Consider the following 26,387-nt stretch of genomic DNA (forward strand, 5'->3'; position numbering starts at 1 on the left):
AGCGAAGCGGCAGGGTTGATCACCGAGATTCCAATTTGCGATGAAAATTATTCAGAAGCTTGGAAACGTTTAGTTGAAAGATATGATGATATGCGACTGCTAGTGAAATGCCACCTCGCTGAGCTTTTTGATACGCCAGCCATAAAGCACGAGTCTACAGATGAGCTTTTAAATCTCGTTGATCGCTTCGACCGAAATATCGCTGTCCTTAAAAAACTCGGGGAGCCCACAGAAAGCTGGAGCTCAATTCTAGTATACCAGCTTTGCTTACGTTTAGACAATAATACGCTTCGTGAGTGGGAAAATTACGTTAGTCGTAATAGTATGAGAACAGATGAATCGCAGGTGGCATCCTCTCCCAAGTTTAGTGAAATGGTTACGTTCTTACAAAGCCATGCCCGCGTTCTCCAGGCTCTCGCTCCATCTCAATCGCATTCTCGTGAGATAAAATGCAAATCGGCACCTAGATTCTCCACTCTTCACGTTAGCCATCCATCGGGTAATGACTCAACAGCCGGTCGAACATGTTTACAATGCGGTGGTGATCATTTTTTGTACCAATGCTTCAAGTTTCGGGTAATGGCTCAACAGCCGGTCGAAAATGTTTACAATGCGGTGGTGATCATTTTTTGTACCAATGCTTCAAGTTTAAACTCTCGCCTAAGCAACGTTTTGATTTCATAAAGCAACATCATTTGTGTTTAAACTGCATGAAGAGCTCAAGTCATAGTTGCAGGGACTGTTCAGCGGAAGGGTGTCGCAAATATAAAAGGCGTCATCACACCCTCATTCATTTACCTCCACTAGAGACTGGTCCTTCACAATCTTCGACAGATGTAAGTAATCCGCAGAGAAAAATTCCTTCAGCTTCTACCTATTCACCTGATCTCGCTCAACATGCCAACACTGTACCGCAAGCCTCAAGCAGCATCAGTAACTCAAACACGACTCTCGTAGCGGTCACTCAATCTCAGTTCACGCCAGTGCTGCCGTCGCGTGCTTTATCTCAGCCCATCGTGAACCCACCACCAGTAGTTCTCACAGCCCACTCAGCAAAGCTTCCCAGCGGAACAGTTACTTTGTCAACGGCCCTGATTTACATCGAAGATAATTGTGGAACTAAGATCACTGCTCGTGTCTTATTGGACAATTGTTCGCAATTCAATCTCACCACGGAAACATTGTACCAAAAATTAAAATTGACTGCCATTCCAGCACACGTCAACCTTGGCGGCGTGGCACAAACGGTTACATCGATTTCGAAGGCCGTTCAAACAAATATATTTTCTCGAGCGTCCTGCTTTTCTCAGCTTTTGAAGTTTTTAGTACTACCCAGTATATCATCAAACCAACCTGCACAGGTTATATCGACAGTTGACTGGGAAATCCTCAGCAGATCTCTCTAGCAGATCCAACATTTGGCACACCTGGACCAGTTGACGCTCTCCTAGGAGCCGGAATATTTTTCGTTCTTCTTCGTTATGGCAAGTTAACAATTGGAAGACACCTGCCTCTCCTGCAGAACACTGTGCTGGGCTGGATTGTTTCCGGCGAATGTTTGGAGTGAGAACCTAGCCCACCGAAAACGTCTAGTTGCCACTTGGCCTCATAATCAACGACTCGAAAAAATGGTGGCACGATTTTGGGAGCTGGAACAATGTTATTCTAATATTTGCTGGTCCCCTCCGGAAAAATCTGTGAGCAGCATTTTAAATCGAATGTGCCTCGAAATAAGGAGGGAAGGTATATTGTGCGTCTGCCAATAAAGCTGGAACTGCTTCCACGTCTTCGGGATAATCGCTTTAATGCCCAGCGTCGTTTTTTTAGAGCGGAAGCTTGAGGCAAATCCTAGCTTACGATGTCAATATATTGAATCTTCTGGCGAGAAATTACTTCCAAACCGTTACAAACATACCAACTTTTCACCGTCACATATGGTACGAGTTCTGTCCCATTTCACGCTACCCGAGTCCTGCAGCAGCTCGCGGAGGATGGTATCAATGAATATCCTCTGGCAGCGGCAGTAGTTCGAAAAGATATGTATATGGACGATTTACTTACCGGTTGTGATGATTTGAAAACAATGTTCCAGCTTTGTGCCCAATTGATGCAAATTTTCGGGAATGCTGGAATGCAGCTGCGTAAAATCTCCAAAAAAAATCAGGAAATTTTAAATATGATTCCAAATGACTGCCGAGAAACGAAAACGTTAGTTGAATTCGATTCAGAAACGCCGGTGAAGGCTCTTGGCTTGCTTTGGGAGCCATCATCCGATTCGATACGCTACAAATTACCAAAACTTTCGCGCTGTGAACGTTATACTAAACGAATTGTTCTGGCTCAAACATCGAGTTTTTCTCGATCCTTTGGGGTTGATAGGTCCCGCCATCGTGAAAGCAAAATAGTTCTTCAGACGCTCTGGAAATTAGAATATGACTGGGACCAGCCGTTACCGGAAGCATTCGCGACTGACTGGGAGCAGTATCGGAGTCAATTTAGCCGCCTAGGTAAATTTCGCTTAAACTTCCTGAGCAGGTAGAAATACATGGCTTCAGCGACGCATCCGAGCACGCATATGGCGCGTGTATTTATTTGAGATCCATATCCTCCGATGGGTACGTTACTATCCGCCTTCTAGTTGCTAAATCTCGTGTCACTCCGGTGAATAACAAATCTATCGCTCGCTTAGAGCTCTGTGCAGCGAAGCTTCTCGCACGACTGTTAATGTCTGTACTCGCAAGCATTGGAAAACACGAGAACGTGTACTTGTGGAGCGATTCCACTATTGTGTTACATTGGCTGTCCGCTAGTCCATCGACATGGCAAACATTTGTCGCCAATCGCGTGGCGGAAATTCAAGAAATTACGGAAAATTGCACTTGGAACCATGTTCTTGGCGAACAGAATCCCGCAGACTTAATATCAAGAGGTGTGCATCTAAACGAACTTATCGACAGTTCTTTGTGGTGGAATGGCCCACCTTGGTTAGCTGCAGTGGATCTACCATGGCCCCAGCTACCGGAAGAACTTCGTAATGTGAAACAGAAGGACTTGGAAACACGAAAGGGAGTTTCATTGTCGATTGTTGTCCAAAATGAACCGAATCTGTACACTTAATATTCATCCTTCACCACACTGCTACGAATGAGTGCTCTTTGTAAACGATTTGCTGATAACTATCGAACACGTAGGCGCCGAAAGCAGCAAGCCGACTCGTGGCTACATGAGTGTCGTATTGGACCGCTCTCGGTAGACGAGTTAAATGAAACACTATTACTTATTATTGGGCAAGTTCAACAAGAACAGTTCGCTACAGAACTCAGAGCTTTGAAAGAGCATAAGTCGGTTCCCAATCAATCACGTTTACGCTTTCTCAATCCAGAGCTGCATAACAATTTAATTCGTGTTGGTGGTCGGCTCAAGCATGCTGGTATTATTTCAGACGCAAAAAACCCTCTCGTTCTACCAGCAAAGCACACGCTTACCCGGCTTATCGCTGAAACCACGCACCAGCAACAATTGAATTGTGGGCCCCAACTGCTACTGGCCACGCTACATCAACGATTCTGGCCGTCGAAATCTAGTTCGGGATGTTGTGCATGCGTGTGTAACCTGTGCTAAGGCACGACCTCGCAACCTGTCGCAACTAATGGGGTCCCTACCAGCAGTTAGAGTCACACGGTCTTACGTCTTCGAAAACGTTGGAATTGATTTTGCTGAGCCATTTTATCTACGACGTTCCAGCCCGCGTGCATCACCAATCAAGTCATACGAAAGCCACACATTTAGAACTTGTGAGTGAGCTATCATCAGCAGCTTTCATAGCTTGTCTTCGTCGCTTTGTTGCAAGACGCGGTCGGCCACAGAATATATACTGCGACAACGCGACCAACTTTGTGGGGGCCAAACGGGAAATTCGCAACCTTTTTCGATCGTCGGAGCATCGACATTCTGTAAACATGGAAGCAGCTACTCAACAAATAAAATTCCATTCCATCCCCGCTCGATCACCCAACTTTGGTGGGTTGTGAGAAGCATGTGTCAAATCGATGAAACATCACCTCCGTCGCATCATCGGAAATGCGTTCCTGTGTCACGAAGCTTTCATCACCGTGCTAGCTCAAATTGAGAGCTGCCTCAACTCGAGGCCAATTACACCTCTATCTAGCGATCCCAACGACATGCAGGTTTTGACACCCGGCCATTTTCTCATCGGTCGGCCGCTTAATGCTCTACCCGATCATGACTACACTGGCATTCCAGAGAATCGTCTCAAGTTATGGGAACGCATTCAACGATGCACGCAGCACTTCTGGCAGCGATGGCATCGGGAATACCTTTCTGGTCTACAAAAGCGCTACAAATGGTCGAAGTTCACCGCTAATTTGGTTGTCGGCTCTATCGTCCTGCTGCAGGAAGATTCGGTACCAGTGCTGAAATGGCCTATGGGGCGAGTATTAGAGGTACACCCGGACGATGGGGGAGTCGTACGAGTAGCCTCCATTCGGTTGCCGTCCGGCAATATCACTAGGCGAGCCGTTTCCAAAATATGTGTCCTGCCTGTGGAAGTGAATTCCGAGCAACTTCCATCCACCGCCCAATCGTCGGACGCTATTCGTTCATCCACAGGGTCATCAGGCGACTCTGGTAACCACATTGATGCCGAGGAAAGCCGTAATATGTGTTAACATCGCTGGGTATCAATCGTGGGCCAGCCAAACTCAGCCACAGGGATAACGAGAGTGACAGTGAGCGTCAACCAACCAGAGAGATAGCGAGGCGACAGCCGATGTCAGAGTGGATTAAACAAATAATAAAAGAAGAACGATAGCGAGCGTGGATTAAGATTAAAAATATTGCTTAAAATTTAAGAAAAATATTGTATTGATTATAGTAGTGGTTATAAATTTTAAGAAAGGTATGTGCAAATTGTATAACATTTAAAAAAATCTAGCCCCAAGTTTGCTTACAGTATACATCTAGCACGGTGCAAATACTTATTATCGCATAACCTGAAAAATATATGGTGTAATAGAAAAGTTGTAAGTGGGGAAAAACTGAAGGTGTATAAAGATTAATTATTATGTTTACCAGGAAAAGGAAAGGAAGAGAAAGGCAGGAAAAAAAGGAAACGAAGGTCCGAGTGAAAAGGACCTATAGTGTGCAGGAAGACCAGGAAGGAAACTAATTGTTGTAAGAATTTTGAGCTATGAATTATGCAAAATCACTTTATAAAAACCTTTACAGTTTGAGCTTCACTAATAAAAGGCTGCTTCAAAAAAATAGTTATCGGTTCCGTCAAAACATTCTCAAAAACAATTAACGAGAAATAGGATTCTGCTTCAAAACGCTATGGCTGAGAATACCGAAATGAATTTCACGCAAACTCCTTGCGCAGCCTGCGAACAAATTTCAACTACTAATGAGAGTATGATTGGCAGTGATGGATGTGAAAGCTGGTACCACTGCCGTTGTGTCGGAATAACCGCCGAAATGAGGCTGGAAGAAAAGTGGTTTCGCGACAGAGAAACCTGCAAAGCCCTGGCTTACAAGAATGAAAAAGAGAAGGGTGCTAAAAGAAAAAATACTAGTAAGAAAATTGCTAGCGATTCCGATCGGGCCGTTCAGCAGAGACTAAAGGAGATGGAAGAAAACCAAAAACGATTGGAAGAGGCTATGGAAGCAGAAATGATGCTGGAAAACGGTAGCATTGGCCGCGAAGGGCTGGGGCAGCTGCAATTGAGACCAACTTAGGCACAACTGGCTGCGAAAAGTGGTATATCGAAGAAACTTCCTAATTTCTCTGGGAGGCCGGAGGAATGGCCCTTATTCTACGGAGCATATCAGGCCTCGAATAAAGCATGTGGTTTCTCCGCCGTTGAAAATTTAGTTCGACTGCAAGAATGTATTAAAGGTCCAGCGCTAGAAATGGTACGAGGGCAACTTCTTTTACCTAAATCCGTACCGAAGGTAATTGAAAAACTGCGCAGCTTATACGGTCGCCCGGAACAGTTGCTACAAAGCTACTTTTTTTTTCTAATATATGCCTGAAGGACACTGGGTACGCAAAAAGCCACTGCGACATTATTGCTGATTGTCTTTTGTGGCGGCCCCGATTGCTGTGCACAGGTTACGGATTGCTCGTACTCATTGATGGAGTAGAGCTGTTTTGTTGTAAACCTGTACCCCAATTAGAACTATGAAACTAATTACCTGTTTGGGATTAGAGCTCCACACTTGGTATGGAGTTAAACGGTAACTTCCTAAGAAGTTGTACCTAGAAGAAGCAAGAGTTTCGCAAGAGCAAAGCAAATGCTCTGAACTCTCTGGTTCAGATTTGCAGAATCGGCAGGTGTCGTTCAACACTACACCGATTTTCTTTAAATGATAAAAAGCGGGACCACGTCCGGTAAGGAGTCCCGTGATTATCCGTAGGTCACTACGATTTAGACTAAGTAGCTTTCTGGCGGTTCCAGGGTTCGGATAGATAAACTGTTTAGCTTGTCTACAACCCTGTGCCTGTTGCCATTGGGATACTATTTCTAGCCTTTCCCAAGTTAGTAGTTCGCTTTTGATAGCGGAAATGGACGTACCCAGAAACGGCTCGGGGCCAATAAACCGCTGAGCTGATCCCTGTCTTGCTAGGTAGTCAGCGTGTTCATTACCCTCGACTCCGCAGTGTCCGGGCACCCAAAACAGAAAAACTGAATTCTGTCGGGAAAGTTCCCGTAGAGTTTCAATGCATTCCCAAACAAGTTTGGAAGCGCATTTGACGGACTTAAGTGCTAGTAGTGCTACTTGACTGTCCGAGAATACACCGATTTTCGCATGTCTTTAGTTGCGTTACAGACATATTTTTGCGCAGATATATATGGCATATACCTCTGCTTGAAAAACGGTGGGCCATTTTCTCAGGGAAAACGTTTCCCTAATACCGGGTCCGTATATACCAGATCCCGTTAGGGATCCCATTTTCGAGCCAAACGTATAAAAACTGACGATGCCAGGTGGAAGATTAGGCTCTCCATTGTTCCACATAGAGCGGTTTGTTTCAATCACTCTATATGGAATATCCATGTTGGTCCTAACGTCCATCCAGTCGGAGACTGTGGTTAATAGCGGAGTTAGTTTGAACTCCCTAAGTATGCGAAGGTGGCCGATTTGGTCCCCTTCAAGTATAGTTTTCCACCTTTGCAACCTTAGAGCGCCAAGCTCTGCTTCCTTTTTCACATGAAGATGTAGAGGTAGTAGGCATAGCATAGCATGGCTGCAGTTGGAGTTGTTCGCATAGCGCTGGTAACCGAATGACATGCAAGTCTTTGAAGTTTTTCGAGATTGGCTTGCGCAGTCACTTCGTTCACCTTAGGCCACCACACTAGGGCAGCATAGGTGATTCTTGGTGGGGCAATGGTCTTGAAAGACCAGAGTGCCAAGTTTGGTTTCGGTCCCCAGGTTTTACCGAACAGAGTTCTGCAGGCCCAGGTCGCTGAGATCGCTTTCTTAGCGGCATGATCCAGTTGTGCAGACCAATTCAGTTTCTTGTCCAGAATAATTCCGAGGTATTTGACTTCATTGCTGAAGCCCAGTCTAACTCCATTCAGTATTGGAGGAGTGATGGAGATCTTCCTTCGTCTGCCGAATGGAATTAGGACTGTTTTTAAGGGGTTAATGTTTAGACCCTCCTGTAAACACCATGACATGGTGGTATTCAGAGCCGTTTGCATTCGGCTTGACAGAGTTGCGTCATCTTTACCTCTGACGATGAAGACGATGTCATCGGCGTATCCAATGATCTCGTAACCAAGCTGTGAAAGCTTGTTGAGAAGTGCGTCGACAACTAGTGACCATAACAAGGGGGAGAGAACTCCTTCTTGCGGGCATCCCTTGATCACTGACATTGTTACAGACGAATCCCCCAAGGTTGCTGTAATCACTTTGCTAGAGAGCATTGCGTGTATCCAGCTCCTTGAAGTGTGGTTGATTCCCTTATTGGAGAGAGCCGTATTAATTGATGCAAAGGACGTGTTATCGAAGGCCCCTTCAATATCAAGAAAGGCACATAGCGCCGTCTCCTGATAACTCAGGGACTTTTCAATCAACGTCACTAAGCTGTGAAGAGCAGTTTCTGTTGATTTGCCGCTCTAATAGGCATGTTGGTTCCTATTCAGCGGGGAGTCTTTAAGAAACTCATCGGGAATATATTTATCCATTATTTTCTCCATCAACTTGAGAAGTGATGAAGTCAGACTTATGGGTCTGAAAGTTTTAGGTAGGGTTTTGTCCTTTCTTCCAACTTTGGGGATAAACACTACCTTCATCTTCAGCCAGTTATCCGGAATATGGGCCAGGATAAAGCTGGGGTTGGTGAGTTCGGACATGATAACTGCGGCCGATTTTTGTAGAAAGATGGGTAGTATGCCGTCTGGACCTGAAGACTTCATAGGGTCGAATGAGCTTAGAGCCCAACCTATTGAAGCTCCCGTGAACAGTCGACGGGCCAGCAGGATGGACTCCCGAGACGCCATATGTCTCGAATTGTCCTGCCGCGACCCATCACTATACAGTCCTTCGGTCTCTGTCGATCAAGGAAAGTGGGTGTTCATAAGAACCTCCAGCGTTTCCTTAGCAGTGACAGTGAGGCATCCATCCTCTTTCCTCACTTGTCCTAAACCGTTAGTATGGTCTTTGGACATCGCCTTTTGGAGCCGCGTAGCTTCCGGCAGAGTTTGGATTCTTTCACAGAAACTAACTCTGGATTTCCGTTTAGCCTTGCGTAGCTCGGCGTTGTACTTAGTGAGGGACGCCGTGTAGTCGTCCCAGTTAAACGTGACTTTTGCCCTGTTGAACAATCGCCTAGTTTCCCGACGAAGGTCACTAAGTTGATCATTCCACCAGGGTACGTCACGGCATACTGACCGCTGTGTCAGTGGACAGTTAGCGTCGAAAGCATCCATGATTCTGTTTTGTAGATCATTTGCTGCCGAATTCAGGTCAACTGAATTTCGAATGTTGCTGTAACTGAAAGTTCGTGAATCGATCAGGTGTTCCCTAAAAGATTCCCAATCTGTATTCTTAGGATATCTAAACAGCTCTCTTTTCAGAGGGTTAGCCTCTATATTAAAAACGATGTGTCTGCGGTCCGACAACCTAGGTTCATCGGAGACATGCCAATTTTTAATCCTTTCAGAAATAGAGGCGCTACACAGAGTGAGATCAAGGACCTCCTGTCTGATAGCGTTAATAAACGTGGGGTTATTCCCTACATTACATACATTGACATCGTTAGAAGTAAGGTATTCAAGTAGGTACTCACCCCTAGTGTTGTTGTCCGAGCTGCCCCAGATCGTGTGGTGGGCGTTGGCATCGCAGCCGATCAGAAACGGCTTGTTGATGGCCTTGCAGTACCGCACGAGCGCAGCAACTTCGGGTGGCGGTATATCACCTTGGTCGCCCGGGAAGTAAGCCAACGCGACAACCATCTCCTGCTTTCCTCTGGTTGTCGGTACTTCAACCGTGACGGCAACGATGTTGCGTTGGATAAATTCTGTAATAGGTAAAAATTTTAGTTCTATATTTAGCAGAATTGCAGTCCTTGGTTTGGACTGCGTCTCACAGTAGATTAACCTACCGTTAGGAGCGTTAAGTCCGAGAACTTGGGATTCGTTGATCCACGGCACCTGGATGAATGCAGCCGCTAGCTGTTCTTTGGCGAATCTCCTGCAAAGAACACCCGAGGCACCTTTTGCGTGATGGAGATTCGCTTGCACGCAGCGAAGGCTGCTCACTTTGCAGTGAAGTTGCCGTCTTTGTCCGGATCGGAAGATGATCCGGGTATTGGCTGACGGCTGCCAACAGCGGTTTGGCTGGTTGATGGAAGTTGCTCTTCCTCACTGTTCGGCTTCGGTTGCAGCAGTCGATTGGCAACAGAAGGTCGTCGCGCACACTGTGACAAAGCTACTTAGAAAAAGTCAGAAAACTTGAGCCACCAAAAGCTGGAAAGCTGGCCAGTTTTATTCCCTTCGGGACTGTAGTTGAACAGCTCTGTGAGCATTTAGAGGCTGCTAGTTTAAAATCACATCTCATTAATCCACTCCTGATACAAGCGTGAGTGGGTCCGCTACAAACGCGGAAAGAAGCGAGTCACGCTACGGACATTCACCGATTTAATTTCCGAAATAGTAGAAGAAGCTTGCGAGGCAAATGTGACGCTAGAGTATAAGCCCATCATCGAGTTCCGAACGGGCAAAGACCGACAGAAGGAGAAAGGCGGATTGTTTAACCATAGCATCAGCGAGGACACGAGAGCTAGCAATGAAGAACGGAAGAGGCAAAAATCTTGCAGAGCATGTCAGCGCACTGATCATCGACTGCGTTACTGCCAGGATTTTAGAAACCTCTCGTACGCAGATCGAATGGAAATAGTAGATCAGTGGGGTTTGTGCTCAGTGTGCCTGAAGGAACACGGTATGGCTTAATGTAAATTCAAATTGCGATGCAATGTTGGCGAATGCAGAGAACCTCATAATCCTTTACTACACCCCTTTACAGACGTTGTTGGTACGAGTGCCCATATTCGAACCAACAACGTGACATTTTTCCCAATGATTCCAGTTAATCTCCACTGGGAGGATCGTACAATCACAGCTCTTGCGTTTTTGGATGAAGGTGCTTCCGTGACCGTGGTGTTTGGAGACCGCTTCGAAACCGGGCTTCTGTGGAAAAATAACGATCCGCATTTCTCGGATAGTTATCCGAGAAAAGACTGAAGCAGTTGGAGGAAAAACTGGAGAAGAATCCAGAGTTGTACGAGAACGTATGCCGACAAATCGATGAGTACCAGGAGAAGGGGTACGCGCATTTAGCAACTCCTAAAGAGCTTGCTAATACAGAACCAAGAAAAATATGGTACATCCCTTTAAATGTCGTCTTGAATCCCAGGAAACCAGGAAAAGTACGGCTCATCTGGGATGCTGCAGCTGCCGTACAGAACGTATCACTCAACTCTCAGTTATTAACGGGTCCTGACATGCTTGTTCCGTTGGTTACAGTGAATTATCACTGATTCCGAGAGCGCAGAATTGCCTTTGGAGGCGATCTGCGTGAAATGTATCACCAAGTAAAAATAATCGACGCTGACAAGCAGGTCCAACGTTTTCTTTTCCGAAAAAAACCCCAAGACCCGCCAAATATTTTCGTTATGGATGTTGCCACATTTGGATCCACATGTTCTCCCTGCTCAGCTCAATACGGAAAAACTGTAATGCACTGAAGTATGCCGGACAATATCCAGAAGCAGTGGAAGCAATTATAAATCGCCACTACGTCGACGATTATTTTGATAATGTCGATACCGTTAAGAAAGCAATTACCAGAACGAATCAAGTAAAGTTCATTCATAAATGTGCCGGATTCGAGATTCGCAATTTGGTATCGAACTCGTCTGAAGTACTGCAGAGTCTGGGAGAGGAAATTTCAGCTACGAAGGTCCATTTCAATCAGGACAAGATTACGTTACAAGAGCGTATGTTGGGTTTGATATGGAATCCAGAACATGACGAGTTTTCCTTCTCCACACAGCATCGAGAAGCAACTCTTCCGTACCTTCGGGGGGACAAATGGCCAACAAAACGAATAGTGTTGAGTTGTGTAATGTTTTTTTTTACCCCTTGGGCCTGCTGGCACCTTTAACAATACACGGAAAAATTATCGTTCAGCATCTTTGGCGTAGCGGTTACGACTGGGATGATGTAATTTCCGACAGCTGCTGGGAGATGTGGAAACGATGGATCGGTTTACTGGTGGACGTAGAAAACGTACGCGTCCCACGATGCTACTTAGGCGATTCAGTAGCGGCGGACGCTGAGTCAATAGAGATCCAAATTTTCACCGACGCCAGTGAAAACGCCTACGGAAGCGTTGCATATCTCCGGGCGGTTTTCAAAGGCGAGGTGCGGTGCTGCCTGATTATGTCTCGAGCGAAAGTAGCTCCGCTGAAACGCCAATCGATACCTCGATTGAAATTGATGGCTGCTGTTCTAGGGGCTCGAGTGAGCCAGACCATACTAGCAAAACATACGTTGAAGATTGACCGTTGTATTCTGTGGACAGATCCCAGGACAGTGTGCAGCTGGATAAGCTCTGACCAGCACAAATTTAAGCAGTGCGTGGCTTTCAACGTTGGGGAAATTCTGGAGCTAACTGTAACAGACCAGTGTAACAGATTGGCGATGGATTCCGACAAAGTTGAATGTGGCTGACTTACTAACTAAATGGGGTCGAACTCCGTTTTTGCACAGGGACTGAGAATGGTTCAAAGGTGCATGTTTTCTTTACAATTCGGAAAACCAATGGCCGTCTACGAGTATACCAATTGAAGATACCGACGAAGAAACTTGAGCTCACGTGCTGTATCATGAAGTCATCGTTGATAATGCTCGCGATGGACCACATTACTTCGAGGTACAGCATACGTGTTAAGGTTCCTGAACAACTGCAAGCGAAAGAAAATCAAACTTTCCATCATCACTATGAAAGCAACGGAAACTCAGCGGAAGTTGATCAAAGCGAAACATGAGACGATTCAGCTGCCACTAAGCAAAGAAGAGTTCCAGAAGGCAGAAAGTGTTCTTTGGAAACAAGCACAGTTTGATGGGCTTCCAGACGAGATGAGCGCGCTGATGACCAGCATAACGCTCAAACCAGGACAAGAACCCGAGAGGATTACGAAATCCAGTTGTATTTACAAACTAACACCGGTCCTCGACGAAAACGGGGTACTGCGCGTTGGCGGTCGAATGGAAACATCAGCCGATATTCCGTTTGACAAACGATTTCCGATTATTCTGCCGCGGAAGCACGGCCTGACAAGAAAAATAATTCAATTTTACCACGAAAAGTTTGGTCACGCTAACCGCGAAACTGTGGTTAATGAGCTTCGCCAACGTTTTTGGATTCCAAATATTCGAGCAGCGATTATACAGATCATGCGCCAATGTATATGGTGTAAGGTGAATCGTTGTCGTCCATTGGCTCCGATGATGGCTCCACTACCCGTTCAGAGAGTGACCCCTCATCTTCGACCATTTAGCTCGATAGGCATCGACTATCTGGGTCCCATTGAAGTGGCAGTCAACAGAAGGAAAGAGAAAAGGTGGGTCTGCGTATTCACTTGTCTTGCGATTCGTGCCGTACATCTTGAGGTTGTACATAGCCTCTCAACACAATCATGTTTAATGGCCATATGGAGATTTAATAAGGAGCATGGCATACCAACAGAATTTTTTTCGGACAACGCAACTTGTTTCAAGGGCGCAGACCGCGAGATGCGTAGAATCTACAGTGAGTACGCGAATACAGTAGTGACAGCGTGGCATTTTAATCCTCCAGCAGCGCCGCACTTGGGTGGCATCTGGGAGAGAATGGTAAGAACCGTGAAGGAATGTATGAAAACGCTTGATGATGGAAGAATCCTAACCGATGAAGTTTTGCTAACGGTCCTTGCGGAAGCAGAGGATATGATCAATGCGCGTCTCCTAACGTGCATACCACAAGAGTCAGCTGAAGAAGAAGCAATCACCCCGCATCATTTCCTTCGTGGAAATGTGACGATTGCAGACATGAAGGTAGACGAGAAAGTTAATGTTGCAGGCGCTCTACGAGACGCTTACAAGCGATCGCAAGTTGTTGCGAACCGAATGTGGGAGCGCTGGTCCAAAGAATATTTTCCAACTATAAACAGGCGAACCAAATGGTATGGAGACCAGAAACCATTAGAAGTAAATGACCTAGTATTCATTGTCGACGGAAAGAACAGGAAGTGCTGGACTAGAGGTATAGTAGAACAAGTGTTTCAGGGACCGGATGGGCGAATCAGGCAAGCAAATGTGAGAACAGCTGGCGGCGTACCGAGACGTGCTGTAGCCAACTTAGCGGTGCTGGAGATAGGAGACTGTAAATCCGAAACTTCCGGAAAAGTTACCGGATGTTACGAGCTGGGGCATGTTAACACCGCTGGGCCAGCCAAACTAAGCCACAGGGATAACGGGAGTGACAGTGAGCGTCAACCAACCAGAGAGATAGCGAGGCGACAGCCGATGTCAGAGGGGATTAAACAAATAATAAAAGAAGAACGATAACGAGCGTGGATTAAGACTAAAAATATTGCTTAAAATTTAAAAAAAATATTGTATTGATTATAGTAGTGGTTATAAATTTTAAGAAAGGTATGTGCAAATTGTATAACATTAAAAAAAATCTAGCCCCAAGGTTGCTTGGGGAGGATTACGAAATCCAGTTGTATTTACAAACTAACACCGGTCCTCGACGAAAACGGGGTACTGCGCGTTGGCGGTCGAATGGAAACATCAGCCGATATTCCGTTTGACAAACGATTTCCGATTATTCTGCTGCGGAAGCACGGCTTGACAAGAAAAATAATTCAATTTTACCACGAAAAGTTTGGTCACGCTAACCGCGAAACTGTGGTTAATGAGCTATTGCTTAAAATTTAAGAAAAATATTGTATTGATTATAGTAGTGGTTATAAATTTTAAGAAAGGTATGTGCAAATTATATAACATTAAAAAAAATCTAGCCCCAAGGTTGCTTACAGTATACATCTAGCACGGTGCAAATACTTATTATCGCATAACCTGAAAAATATATGGTGTAATAGAAAAGTTGTAAGTAGGGAAAAACTGAAGGTATATAAAGATTAATTATTATGTTTACCAGGAAAAGGAAAGGAAGAGAAAGGCAGGAAAAAAAGGAAACGAAGGTTCGAGTGAAAAGGACCTATAGTGTGCAGGAAGACCAGGAAGGAAACTAATTATTGTAAGAATTTTGAGCTATGAACTATGCAAAATCACTTTATAAAAACCTTTACAGTTTGAGCTTTACTAATAAAAGGCTGCTTCAAAAAAAAAAAAGTTATCGGTTCCGTCAGAACAATATGTAAAAAAATACTGGAATTTGAAATTTGTTATGAATTGTCATTCATGGTGGCCGGAATGTTTAATAAGTAGTTTAGTGTAAGATAAAAATTAGAATTCGTTTCAATTTTTCGCCTCCTTGTATTCAACCCTAATTAAACGTCTGAAATTAATTATATATTGTGAGATACACCACAGAGAACAGACATTCATGTTCATTTAAAGAAATTTGAAAATCATGTGTAAAGATTCTAATCCAAATACATTAATACACTAACGACATCTGTCTTGTGGTGCCCCAGTAGCACTGCATAAATATCGCTGTATCGATATTTTATCGATATCCGTGCTTGGTTTGTAAGTGACACGAGCGCCACATAGCGGGAGCATTACCACTTACTGTTGAATGACGGTTGCAAGTTTTTACACATCTTTTGAAAATAAGATGAACGTCTGTTCTCTGTGGATACACCCTGGCCTGGAATTCTCTGCACTTCGCGCCAAAAGAAGTATATAATAAAAACAATAGGTATTAATGCCCGAGATTCCTATAAATTCAGAGTCGATTAGAGAGATCAGTTTTATTCCACCCGGTCACCAAGCAGAAGCTCTGTCGGTCAAATAAATAATAATTATTGTGATTAATACAAGTGTTTAACAGTGAAAAGAAAGCCACTTGGTCGTTCTACCGTCCACTGTATTGTCGTCTCGGCGGATCGTGATCGTATACATCATCGCGAGTGTCCGCGTTCGTTATTCAAGTCTCGCTCGTTAACACAAGGCAACAAGAGCAATGGGATTAGGATAGAGATGTCAGTTAGGCGTCGTACACAAATTACGTAACGCTAAAAATCTAGATTTCAGACCCCCTCCCCCCTATGTAAGGATAGGTAACGTTCGACATGACTCCCCCCCCCCTAAAATTACGTAACGCTGATCAGCCTGACCTCCTCCGAAATTTTCAATTTCAAGCAAACATCACAGTTACGTAACTGTCTCTACTACCCCCCCCCCTCCCCCTACGTAACAATAAGTAACGCAGACTCAACCCCCCTCCCTCCCCTTCATGCGTTACGTAATTTGTGTACGACGCCTTAGTTGGCTCGCACCAACGCGAACTCTCATATGCAATTGTCAAAATGTGCGGGATGAAAATAGCAAAAATATTTCCTTCCTTTTTCTTTTTATTTTTTTATTTTTTTTTTAATAGGGGGATTTGTTAGTAGCTTAAGTATTTATGATAAATATTAGTGAATAATGAGTATGTGTGTCCAATCACAAATGGTAACTTCTCAACACTGTTAGAAATTTGTAATTTTAATTGTTAGGATTTGTTTGCTTTCGCAATTAGGACTTATCATTCGTAGGGATTTAAACCTACTTCAGAAAAGGGGAAGTAAACTTACAACTAACTTAATTGCTAACTTATTGGCTATAAAAAGAGCTTATCGTAGGTAGCAATTGAGGATTGCAACGATTTTTGTCGAAAATTGTTAATAATTTTATTTGACATAGCTTCTAATGGTTCAACACCAGTAAGTCTATGTAATTCGAGTGTACCAAACCAAGGAGGACGCTTCAAAATCATTTTCAGAATTTTATTCTGAATCCTTTGGAGCGTTTTCTTCCTTGTTGAACAGCAACTTGACCAGATCGGTACAGCATAAAGCATTGCTGGTCTAAAAATTTGTTTGTAAATCAAAAGTTTGTTCTTTAAACAAAGTTTAGAGTTCCTGTTAATGAGAGGATATCAACATCTCGTATATTTGATGCACTTGGCTTGTATACTCTCAATGTGCTCTTTGAAAATTAGTTTTTTATCGTAAATTAGTCCCAAATACTTAACCCTGTCAGACCAACTTAAAATAACCCCATTCATCTTGACAACGTGATTATTGTTTGGCTTGAGGAAAGAAGCCCTAGGCTTATGAGGAAAAATTATCATTTGAGTTTTAGAAGCATTGGGAGAGATTTTCCACTTTTGCAAGTAGGAAGAAAAAATATCTAAACTTTTCTGCAATCGACTGCATATGACACGAAGGCTTTTCTTTTGCGGAAATGCTTGTGTCATCGCAGAACAATGACTTTGTGCATCCTGGAGGCAAATCAGGAAGATCTGAAGTGATTATGTTATACAGGACTGGGCCCAAGACAGAACCTTGAGGCACACCTGCTCTGACAGGAAATCTATCAGATTTTGATTTCTGATAGACAACCTGCAGAGTTCGATCAGTAAGATAATTTTTCAAAATTTTGATTAGGAAAATTGGAAAATTAAAAGTTTGCAATTTCGCAATCCAACCTTTATGCCAAACACTGTCGAATGCTTTTTCTATGTCTAAAAGAGCAGCTCCAGTGAAATAACCTTCAGATTTGTTAGCTCGTATCATATAAGTAACTCTGAGCAATTGATGAGTAGTGGAATGTCCATGGCGAAAACCAAACTGTTCATCTGCAAAAATTGAATTTTCGTTAATGTGTGACATCATTCTGTGTAGAGTCAATCCTACCAGGGACTTCTTCTTCTAGGTATCCCTGTACGCGCAATTGGCGCGGAATTAAGACACCAGATTAGAGCTGATGATAATTAACTTTTATTTTGTACATCACTACTTAAACATACCCTGCAGGTAACTCAGAGCGAAAGGCTTTTCCCCTTCGATCCGGTCACCACATACCTAGCCGTTCTATACTGGCCTATGGCATTTCTTGGCATGTCTCTTTCTTGTGCTTAATTTTTAGTACATTTTGGGCATTCTGATTGAGAGCGCCATAACATGTGTTTCCAAACACGTGCGCCAGCGTAAGCGCTAAGAACCCGCGCGTGAGCATGGGCGACGCTGAGCGACACTACCGTTTGTCGAGTTCTTTTTGTTTATTCAACGCCTCGGTGGCTTTAGTGACTATTCATCGCGGAAGGCAAAGTGTTTTCGCCAACGCTTGCATAGCAGAACCGTTCGCGGACTTTCTTCAAGATTTTTCCTGTTTTCTTTACAAATGATCTTGTTTTGGTGGACAACGGCGGACGGCCGTGTCCCGGTTTACACTCTACCTGTTTTCATTTCATTCAACAGAAGGCTTACTTTCTTTCGGACTAAGCTAAAACTGTACCGTATGACAAAATCCTACGTGACGGAACATAAGGTATTTCTGTGCGGGGTGTGACGTCACATCTGCCACCCCGCCTAGTTGGCCATTATCTAGAAGAGATAATGGTCACATGGTCCGTTCTGACGGCCAATAGGTGTGTTTTTCATAACAATTATTTTTCGCGTACTTATGCTACTATATACATATTCGTTTTCATGATATTCCTTCTTTCCTTTGCACGTAAAATTCAATTAATTGCAATGGTGCTACATATCATTTATACAAAAATAACGTTTTCAGACATGGATTTTCTTCATAACAAATTGACAAATGTTCGCTCGCCTGGTGCGCTGCGCCTTGTAGATATCCGCTGCTTGGCTGTCGTATTCAAGCGACGGGTTACAGGAGGTTTGAAACGGGAGGGTGCGTCTAGCAGTAGAGGTTCTCATCGGTTGGTTGTGGTGTTATCCTCGCGAACTCATCCCTAAGGCTTCATCGGGTTATTTACAATAGTTCAATGGTTACCATTGCATTTTAATTTAGGCTGCAGTTCAGCTGGTTGTTTTACGATTGTTCAGAGTGTGTTGTTGAACTTCAATGTTGGGTTAGCCGTGTCTTTTTGACATAGATCGGCTGTATTTTTGTTTGGCTTATAGTATTGTTACGCGCCGTGTGGCGAAAAGATTTGCGATTGCCACTGGCTCTGTTACACAATGCAGTCACTTGGTTTATCATCTTTAACTGTCTGCGCGGGGTGTCCAATTTTCCGCTATCATATGTGCGCACACTTTCAAATCGTAGTGCGGAAAGAACATAGTTGATTAAACACGAGCAAAATTTTATTGCGTCATTTTGCTTGTTTGGCTTTGACCTCGAATCCTTATTTGTAGAAGTCAATAACTCTCTATGAGTAATATATATTTGGAGCAAATTATTACTCCCTTCGCTGCATAGTTTGATGTATTCGTCTTCGCGCTGAAGTTTTAATTCAGGCTCGACCATGAGCCGCTTTGATTGAGTTCTGTTGCACATCTGGCCTCTTCAGGGGTCTAAAACTGGATACTGCTCGTCTCCTCTTGGTAATAGCGTTTGGCTTTACCTACATCTCGACCATAGACACCCGCCGTTCAACTCCCCTCGCAACCGCCTGCTTTCCTTTTCGCGCTGTACTGGGCATCAGGGTATGCCCCACCTTAGCATCCGTTGTAATCACCTCGGTCGTCTTCGATGATCCGGAACTCGTCTCGCTGTTAATTCTTAGATGCTAGTTGCCCTACTTAGCAAGTGGTGCATTTATTTTTTTGCCATTATTTCATCAATTCTTTTTTTTTTGTTATTTTTTCTATTATCCACCCTACGCTTCTACTTACATTCTAGGCCCGTAATTTTTTTATTTTCGGATAACATAATTCGGTTTTTCTTCCCCTACTAAGATGTACATCATTTGTTTTATCCGATTTTACAAACATAACATGTCAAATGTGCATTGTTTACTAATTTTTTTGATTATACATTCGGTACTTTGGTATTCAATTTTTTTTTGTTTTACAATAAAAATCATTTCGACACGTATCAATTCGTTTATCTTTAGTAGGCTTTTACTTTCCGCTATAAAATATCAGTTTAACTTGTCTTGTGGCCCATTATTAACTTTTTTTCATCAAATGTTCTTCAAATAACTTTCTTCTTTATTAAGTAGCTTAAATGCTTTGCTTTAATTGCATATTTTTTCATCTCATTGCTTTTTCTCGTTAAATATCTTCTTTCATTTTCTTAAAACATTTTCGATTTACATAAAATGAGTCTGTTTCGACATGATAGATTATTCTTTCATCTCTTTATCTTTGTTTCATCATGTTTTCTTTGAACAAACCGCATTGGTTCAATCTTTCTTTTCCTTTGTCAGGTATTTTCTGTCCGTTTCATAAATAAATCTTTTCATTGTACAAACCGCGTTGATTAAATATTCATCGTTTTCTTCTGTCTTCATATACAATGTTCGTCTAATACCTGGCGTTTTTTTCAACATCTTTCTATTTGCACTAAAATATCTCGTCACTCTCTCGTCTGCTTTATTCTTTAATCTTTTTAATCTCTTTTTGAATCTGTAAGCATTTAATTTTCGAATTGTCTCTTGCTACTGTCGTACTTACACGCTACTTACTCTTCTCCTGATATGCAGTAGACCGCATACTGCCTCTCCCCCTTCCGTCCGAAGGTGCGACTACCCGCTCTAGTGATTCCTGAAAGATAAGAAGGTTAGGAAATAAAAGAAAAATCTCGCACACTCACTCACTCTGGGTTAATTACTCCCTTGTTTACTCTTTTAGTCAGCATTCACCTCAACCATTCCGGGTTAATTACTCCCGATGTATACACTCACACAACCTTAACTAATGAAAGAATAGTTGGTATCCCTTAAAGTCAGTAGTCTTTTCGTCTGGAAAGTCAGCCCTCTTTTTAAATGTTTTTTCTAGTTCTATTGTTGTCCGTCATTTAAGTCATCTCCATCACAAAAAAAAATTCCCAATACAGCATCCATCGATTTTCTTCTTCGTTTTCTTTTTGAGCCATTAGCTATCAAACCTCGTTTTCATGAGGTCTTTTGTTCACTATAATTTCTTTCCCATATTAACATTTGCATTTTACAAAAGAAAACAAATGCTGTTCTAAATTCTTTTAACTCTTTCTTTCCATTACAACCATCCAGATCATTCTAGTAATTTGAATTCCCCAAGTTTTTTGTTTATTTAACTTTTATCGGCGGGGTTCCTCGTTCCTCGTCCCTCACGCCTTCATTCGTATTTGAATTTTTCCAACTGTGTCATTCCATTTGACCGCTATCCTCAAAGGCTGTATATCTCTTTCGGCGACTTTTCGTATTTTTTCACGCCATTTCCTTCTTTAAACCCTGTCATGCTTTTTGATTCCTGTCATTGGAAGGTTCTTGATATTTTCGGTGACTTTTTCTATTTCTTCACGCCCTTACTTCAGTATACTTTTTTCCGTTTGGTTCTGCCTATTGATTCCCGTCAATAAAATCATTCATCTTTTTCGGCGACTTTTCGTATTTCTTCACGCCTATATTTTACTTCCTCCTTACTTTTTCATACAGCTTTAGGTGCTTGCTATTATAACTTATGCCATCCAATATCGTATTCCATTAAATATATTCTGTCCGTTAACCTTGAAAGCATAGTTTAAGTTCAAATAATCAGTCATAATAACGCTTAAGCCGGTTATTATGAACTTTTTCTAAACGATTGCCGTTTCATATTACTGTGGTCATTTCGCTTGGAATGTCCACTACTTCATATGGTCCCCTCCATATGTTCTGAAGCTTTTGGCCCGCACCAGTCGCTACGGCCTTCACTAATACTTGTTCACCCCACATGGGTTTGTAATCATTAGATGATCTGTCGTAAATTTGTTTACGGTTCTCTTTACTCTTTTTCAGGTTGGCTTGGGCGTTTGCATGTAAATCGTAAAATATTTTCTTCATTTCATGTGTGTACGCGTCGTATGTCATCTTTTCCACTCCGTTTCGTTATAGATCGAAGTCGGGATTCGAGCTATCCGTCCGTACAATAATTCGAACGGCGTATATCCTGTGGACGAGTTTTTTTTCCTGTATGGACTTCCTCACTGCGACCAGAATCGTAGATCTATTGTGAGATATGCCCGGGTGTCTGCTGTATCCCGCACTTCTGTTAATAGCAATACCGCTATTGAGAAGTGGCATGCTTATTATTATTGTTCATCAGTGCTTGTGTGTGATGTGATACTCTTCCTTACACGCTTACTGTTCTACTATACCGATACTCGTTCCTCTTGCCAAATATCACCAATTATAATTCCCTGGAGAAGTTTCGTCGTGCGTCCTTCTGGCCAGTTTTATTGATAAAAGGGACTTATTTTTTGTTAAGAGGAAGTCACGCAAAGGTATTGTAGATTTCAGCGTGAAGGAAGGGTAACTGGAGGGGAGCCTGAGAATAAACCCATGCTTGAGTCCTTTTTGACATCGGATGGCCTAGTTCTACTAAGATTCGAACCCACGACCATCCGCCTGACAAAGCGGACTCTGTAACCTTGCGGCTACGCAGCTCCCTGTGGACGAGTTCACTAATGTATTGTATTCGAACGTGAAAAACGGTAACAACTCGTCCCATGTGTGCGGCTTTCCGCCAATAAATTGTCTCAAATATGTTTTTAACTCGCGGTTTGATCTCTTTACCAAGTTAGCTTGTGGATGATACGGGCTAGTAGTAATTTTCTTGATCTTTAAAATTTTGCACACCTCTTTCATCAGTGAGCTCACAAAATTTGCGCCGTTGTCTGTGACTAGTTCCAACGGGGCACCGAATTTACAAATATAATTCTCAACGAAGGTCTTGGCTACCGTCTGGCTTTCTTGATTCTCCATTGGAGCGACAATTAGGTATCTGGTCAAGTCATCCTGTATGACTAGACCATAACGGTTTCCCATATCGGACTCAGGTAACACCACGATATCCATGTATAATTTTTCAAATGGCTCCGATGCGGTCGTGGTGATCTGCATCGGTATCTTGTTTGATCTTCTAATTTTGTTCTTTTGACAGGAATCACACTGCCGAACGTAGTTCTCGATATCCCGTTTCGTTGTAGCCCACGTAAAAAGTGTGCCAATCCTCTGGCGCATCCGTCGCGCTCCGACGTGCCCTCCTAAGGGTGCATCGTGAAATTCCCTTAAAATTGTTTCCACTTGATCTGGCGCAATTACTGTACGTTCACTATTAGCATTATATAATACTATTTGTTTTTCTAGCTTACCCGCTAGGAACTGAATCATTTGGGCTCTTATTGAAGCTATTCAAAAATTGTGAAAAAAAATTCCGGCAATCGATTAACGAATTTTCGCTGCCGTCTATTATGAAATCGCCTACTTTCTTGTCTTTAAATTTGAGTACACCATCCTCTACGTAGTCTTTCAGTCCTTGTGACAGCTGATACAGTGTCTGAAGTTCTCTGTACGCCGTCCGACTGTTCAAAATGACAAGACGAGCTTCGATAATCCTCTCGTCCAATATTCTCTTCGAGACTTCCACCGTCTCGCTTGGTATCAGGTCATTTGATAATGCCTGTGAAAAGTCATCATATGAAATTTTGAACTCGTTGCTCATCCTCGTCCTCAGCGATGTCCGCAATGTCTATGGCACTCAAATCTTGTATTGTGCTGTTCAAATCATCTGAAGTGTTTTTCTGCTGCTCTAGCAGGCGTTTCTGCTGGCGCGTAATCATTGCTATCTGCCTGTGGGGAGCACTTTCTTGCCCCTGACATGTCCCATCTGACAAACGTGACAAAAAATCTGCGACTACATTCTCGCTTCCTTGTTTATACCTGATGCTGCATTCCAAACCCTGCAGCTTCAATCGAAATCTTGTCAGCGTTGGAGATGTCTCTTTGAGCCTCCAAATCGCTATAAGTGGTCTGTGGTCCGTGTAAACGATAAACTTTTGACCAAAAATGTAATGTTTGAAGTATTCCACTGCCCATACAATTGCCAATAGTTCCGTTTCTATAATCAGTGCGTCTTGAACTGTCCTACAGATCAGACGTTTTTTCGGTTGCTTGTGGACTGGTCTTTGACTGTCTATAGCTTCAAAGTTTGTGTTTTGTCAGTGTGTCTTTCAAAGACTACCTGAAAGTTATTTCCCATCAGTCTTTCTCAAGACTACCTACTTTTGAATTTAACATTTGTTTTAACTATTTTCGTATCACCTGAAATGGCTGGACGAAAAAAGAAACCACGCATCGCTGCGGGGAGGAAAAGAGAGGCATCTCTTTCTGACACTTCGAGTGTCTGTAGTGACAATCCTTTTGATATTTTGCCTGAGCAAGAAGCTGGTGAAATGGAAGTTATGAGTAATGAAACTATACAAAATGTCAATTCTTTAAAAAAGGAAAAAGTTCCACCTATTGTGGTAACTATTTCTTTTGAATTCAATATTTTCAAAAAGGAACTTTCAACGTTTGTTTCTGACGTTAAAGTTACCTATCAAATTGGTCGTAGAGGCGAATGCCGCTTATTAGCCGACTCTATAAAGGGTCGTAATCGTCTTATTCAGTATTTAACTGAAAAGATATATAACTTTTTTACATATGACACGAAGAGCGCCAAGCCGTTCAAGGTCGTATTGAAAGGTCTCACCAACGATCAAACCGTTGATGAGATCAAACTTACTTTAACAGAATTACTTGGCATAGGCCCTACCCAAGTAATTCTAATGAAACAAAAATCACGAGGCGAAAACAGTCAGCGAACTGGAATTTGCCTTGTTAATTATTTAATTCGTTTTAACCGCAATGAGGGTAACAACTTAAATTTTTTTGAAAAAGCACATGTTTTGTATAATGTGCGTGTAAAGTGGGAAATTTATAGGAAGTATGGCGGAGGTGAAAAGCATATCACCCAATGCCGTACTTGCCAACGTTATGGCCATGGTTCCAAATTCTGTAACATGGAGCAAAAATGTCTTAATGACAAACTTTCTTTTACTTTCTTTTCTACTTTCTTTTCTTTTTTTGCAACACTTAAACTTTCTTTTTTTTGCAACAGGCAATGTTCGATCTTATGAACGCCATGTTGCAGGCAAAATCAATGTTTGAAGCCATTCAAATAGGTACAAATTTTACTATTAAAATTGTTTCTAATTTAAAATTTAGCAATGATTTTAAATAAAACAATTAAAATATTGAATTGGAATGCTCGCTCATTGAAGGCCAATGAGAATGAGCTTTTTAATTTTTTAACAGTATATAATGTGCATATTGCAATTATTACTGAAACATTTTTGAAACCTAACATAAAATTAAAATATGATCCCAATTACGTGGTTCATAGATATGATAGGATTCAAGGTTCCGGCGGTGGAGTTGCAATTGTTATTCATCGCCGAATCAAACATCGTGCTCTTCCCCATCTTGAGACGAAAGTTATTGAAACTTTGGGAATTGAAGTTCAAACTTAACTTGGGATTTTATTTATTGCCGCAGCATATTTACCATTTCAATGCACACGCGAGCACAAAAATTATTTTAAAGGTGATTTACAAAAACTCACCAGAAATCGTTCGAAATTTTTTATAATCGGCGATTTTAACGCTAAACATCGTTCATGGAATAATTCTCAAAGTAATTCCAATGGCAAAACTTTATTCAATGATTGTTCTTCAGGATACTATTCTATTTTGTCTCCGAATAGTTCTACATGCTTTTCTTCTGTAAGAAACCCTTCAACAATTGATTTGGTGCTAACAGATCAAAGTCATGTATGTAGTGATTTGATCACACATGCTGGCTTTGATTCTGACCATCTTCCAATAACTTTTTCTTTATCACATGAATCAGTTTTAAACCCTATGAGCTCTGTTTTTAATTATAACAAGGCTAATTGGGAAAGATACAAAACTTATATTGAGAGAAATTTCAATAATGAGCTTGATTTGCAAAACGAAGTGAATATTGATTCCGCTTTGGAAGCATTAAAATGAGCAATTGTTGATGCCAGGAATTATTCTGTTCCAAAGGCTCAAGTGAAATTTGATTCACCAATAATTGACGAAAATCTTCAACTTCTAATTCGTTTGAAAAATGTCCGCAGACGTCAATATCAACGTTCTCGTGACCCTGTTTTCAAAACTATTTATAAAGATTTACAAAAAGAGGTTAAACATAGATTTACTCTTCTGAGAAATCAATATTTTGAGACTAAAGTTGAAAAATTTAAACCATATTCAAAACCTTTTTAGAAGCTGTCGAAGATTTTTAAGAAACCTTCAAAGTCTATTCCAGTTTTAAAAGATGGTGAACGTTTTCTTGTATCCAATTAACAAAAGGCTCAAAGACTTGCTCAGCAGTTTGAGAGTGTTCATAACTCAAATTTGAATTTTGTAAGTCCAATTGAAAATGAAGTCACACGTCAATTTGATTTAATGTCTTCCCAGAGTTTTTTACCTGCAGAAATAATTGAAACTAACTTGAATGAGATTAAATCAATTATTTAAAATTTCAAATATATAAAAGCACCTGGTGACGATGGAATCTTTAATATACTAATCAAACATCTCATTGAGAGCACAATGGATTTTTTAGTGAAAATTTTCAATTGCTGCTTCAAAATTGCATATTTTCCCAAATTATGGAAAAATGCAAAAATTACTCCAATTTTAAAACCGGATAAGAACCCAGCTGAAGTTTCAAGTTATCGACCAATCAGTTTGCTTTCTTCAATAAGTAAACTGTTTGAGAGAATTATTCTTAACAGAATGATGTCACACATCAACGAAAATTCAATTTTTGCAAATGAACAGTTTGGATTTCGCCAT

The 26,387-nt window shown here is 42.1% G+C and overlaps 2 protein-coding genes across 2 annotated transcripts; both read left to right on the plus strand.

Moving 5' to 3' along the window:
• The first annotated feature begins 4,049 nt into the window (after positions 1-4,049).
• On the plus strand, positions 4,050-4,688 carry LOC129728768 (uncharacterized). The gene has a single exon (XM_055687224.1). The coding sequence runs from the start codon at positions 4,050-4,052 to the stop codon at positions 4,686-4,688; it is 639 nt and encodes a 212-aa protein (XP_055543199.1).
• Positions 4,689-12,527: 7,839 nt separating this feature from the next.
• LOC129728769 (uncharacterized) lies at positions 12,528-14,135 on the plus strand. Its single transcript, XM_055687225.1, has one exon. It carries the CDS (start codon positions 12,528-12,530, stop codon positions 14,133-14,135), a length of 1,608 nt encoding a protein of 535 aa, XP_055543200.1.
• The last annotated feature ends 12,252 nt before the right edge of the window (positions 14,136-26,387 follow it).

This window comes from Wyeomyia smithii, chromosome 3, assembly GCF_029784165.1.
Source record: "Wyeomyia smithii strain HCP4-BCI-WySm-NY-G18 chromosome 3, ASM2978416v1, whole genome shotgun sequence".
NCBI classification, from domain to species: Eukaryota; Metazoa; Arthropoda; class Insecta; order Diptera; family Culicidae; genus Wyeomyia; species Wyeomyia smithii.

What these genes read in the sequence shown, in the direction of transcription:
- LOC129728768 (XM_055687224.1), top strand. Translation starts at nt 4,050, where the DNA reads ATGAAACATCACCTCCGTCGCATCATCGGAAATGCGTTCCTGTGTCAC.
- LOC129728769 (XM_055687225.1), top strand. Translation starts at nt 12,528, where the DNA reads ATGAAAGCAACGGAAACTCAGCGGAAGTTGATCAAAGCGAAACATGAG.